Below are 2022 nucleotides of genomic sequence, written 5' to 3' on the forward strand. Positions count from 1 at the left end.
ATGCAAACTTGGCGCCACAGCTTTGACTTCAAAGGCGAGTGCACTGGAGTCGACAAGAGGTCATCCTCGACGTCGATGGACATGCTCTTCTTGGAAGAGTACGAAGACAACGAATAAAGCTAGTGTCCACTGCTCTACGCCCTATTGCGTCTCTAATACATATATATATGTGCTGGATTCAGTCTTGCGGTTGGATGCAGGTGTCGTCGCGATATCCAACACTGAGCCGTTTCTCGTAGCGAAGTTGCGGTGTTGGACCACCAAGCAAGTGTGCCAGCTTGAGATCCACATAGTCTCTAGTGTGGTAGAAATCGTGGAGGGTAACGTCGTCGGCCGGGACGCGACCAGCATGCTTGGTCGTGAGCGCCGCCACAGTGTCGGGCGAGAGAGGCCACGAGGCAATCTCGATGCCGTCAACGGTCGCCGTCGGGTTGCGTTCGTCGCCAGGCGTGTACAGACAGCATTGCGGCATCGCGGCCTCACGCGCAAATGTTCGCAAGTCCATGCTACTCTCTATCGCAGTTGAACGCAAAAGGCAATGTGCTCTCATCAACCTTTGACCCGACCGATCGTCACGTCTCTGCTGAGGTGTGGTGTAACGCTGAGTGGCCCTGAGCCGGTCGACCGTACGTACATGATCGTCTTTCATGCACCAGTTGCTGGAGATATTGTCGCCTGCACCTGTTAAACGAAGCCTCCCAAGGCGATATCATTGAGCAAAGTGGCAGCCTGCACCTCCTGAAGAGCGGACCACCATGCACGCCCCCGTGCACTGGGTAAACTAACGACCATCACGCAGACCGGCTCTGTGACATCCGGCATTACACTGTAGCACGGCATTGTGTGTATGTACTTTAAGGTACCGGTACACCGAGGGATGCACGGCTCTGTGAGGCTCCTTCGGCCAGCTCGATCGACGCAGAAAGGTGGCATCCAACAAGACCAATACACGCAGCTTTATAGCGGGCGTAATATTGCCATGCCTGCATTTTCCTGTGCTTTGGTAGCAACAGCTGTCGCCGTCGTCGAGGATACCAAGTGACATGCGACACGTAGAATCCGTGTCAGAGTGATGGTCCAACGACTTGAGATAGCCATGCCCCTGGCCATCCCCTCACAGTTGCTTTTTCGATGAGTGAAGACGAAGGCGAGGACGCGTATCATTTGCGCTCGTTTGCGCGTGACGTGGCAGTGCCGCACTGCTGCTTGTACAAGCCTGCCGTCGAGCGCAACCCGACGGCGACACTCGGTAGCATTGCCGTGCCTTCGTGGCCGCTACCGACGGAGACCCTCGCGGCGCTGACGACCACGTACGCTGGCCTCATCCCAGCCAAGGACGTCGTCTTCCGTGGCTTCTACGACATTACGAGGCATGAGGTCATGGCCGAGTCCTTCCTCCTCGGCCAGCTCGACCCCGAGCAAAACGAGTACGACGAGCAACTCGAGTTTGGCAAGACACTGGCCCATTTTGCCATCGATACGACCGGTGACGCGTCGACGTTGACGCTGACATCCATGCAAGCGCCACCCCACACCTTTGCCACGGTTGTCTACTTTTTCCCGTCCAACTGCGTCGGTGGCGCCATCACGATCTCACACGGCCACCGGACAACGACGTACGAGGCACTCGACCGGCGCTTTCTCTCGTTCTACAGCACGTGTGACGTGACCGTGGCGCCCATCACGTCCGGGCACCGGTCTTTTGCCGTGTATTATGCCACGTACGACTTAGACGATGACGACTCGGACGACTACGGGCCCACGCCCAAGTATGCGCCACCGCCGCTGCCAACGATCCCAGAGCTCCAGGAGGCTTCCCGCAACTACGCTCGCTATGACGCTATTGCTGTCACGATCCGGCTCGAGACACGTAGTTTGACGCCGACGTTTGATTCGCTCGTTGGTCGTCGTGACAAGGCCGTCGTCGACCGGCTACTGGCGGCAGACGTCTTTGACATTGCACTTTTGCAGGCGGGCGACAACGACAACGATGGCGCGCCGACGCTGTCCGAGACGTTTCAT

At 57.5% G+C, this 2022-nt stretch overlaps 1 protein-coding gene across 1 annotated transcript; it reads left to right on the forward strand.

Annotated features, from left to right (window-relative positions):
- Positions 1-1131: 1131 nt before the first annotated feature.
- Positions 1132-1955, forward strand: SDRG_10407 (hypothetical protein; the record flags this gene model as incomplete). Its single annotated transcript, XM_008616395.1, has 2 exons — positions 1132-1886; positions 1946-1955. 2 exons carry the CDS (start codon positions 1132-1134, stop codon positions 1953-1955), a joined length of 765 nt encoding a protein of 254 aa, XP_008614617.1.
- Positions 1956-2022: the final 67 nt, after the last annotated feature.

Source organism: Saprolegnia diclina (assembly GCF_000281045.1).
Source record: "Saprolegnia diclina VS20 unplaced genomic scaffold supercont1.35, whole genome shotgun sequence".
Lineage (NCBI taxonomy): Eukaryota > Oomycota > Saprolegniomycetes > Saprolegniales > Saprolegniaceae > Saprolegnia > Saprolegnia diclina.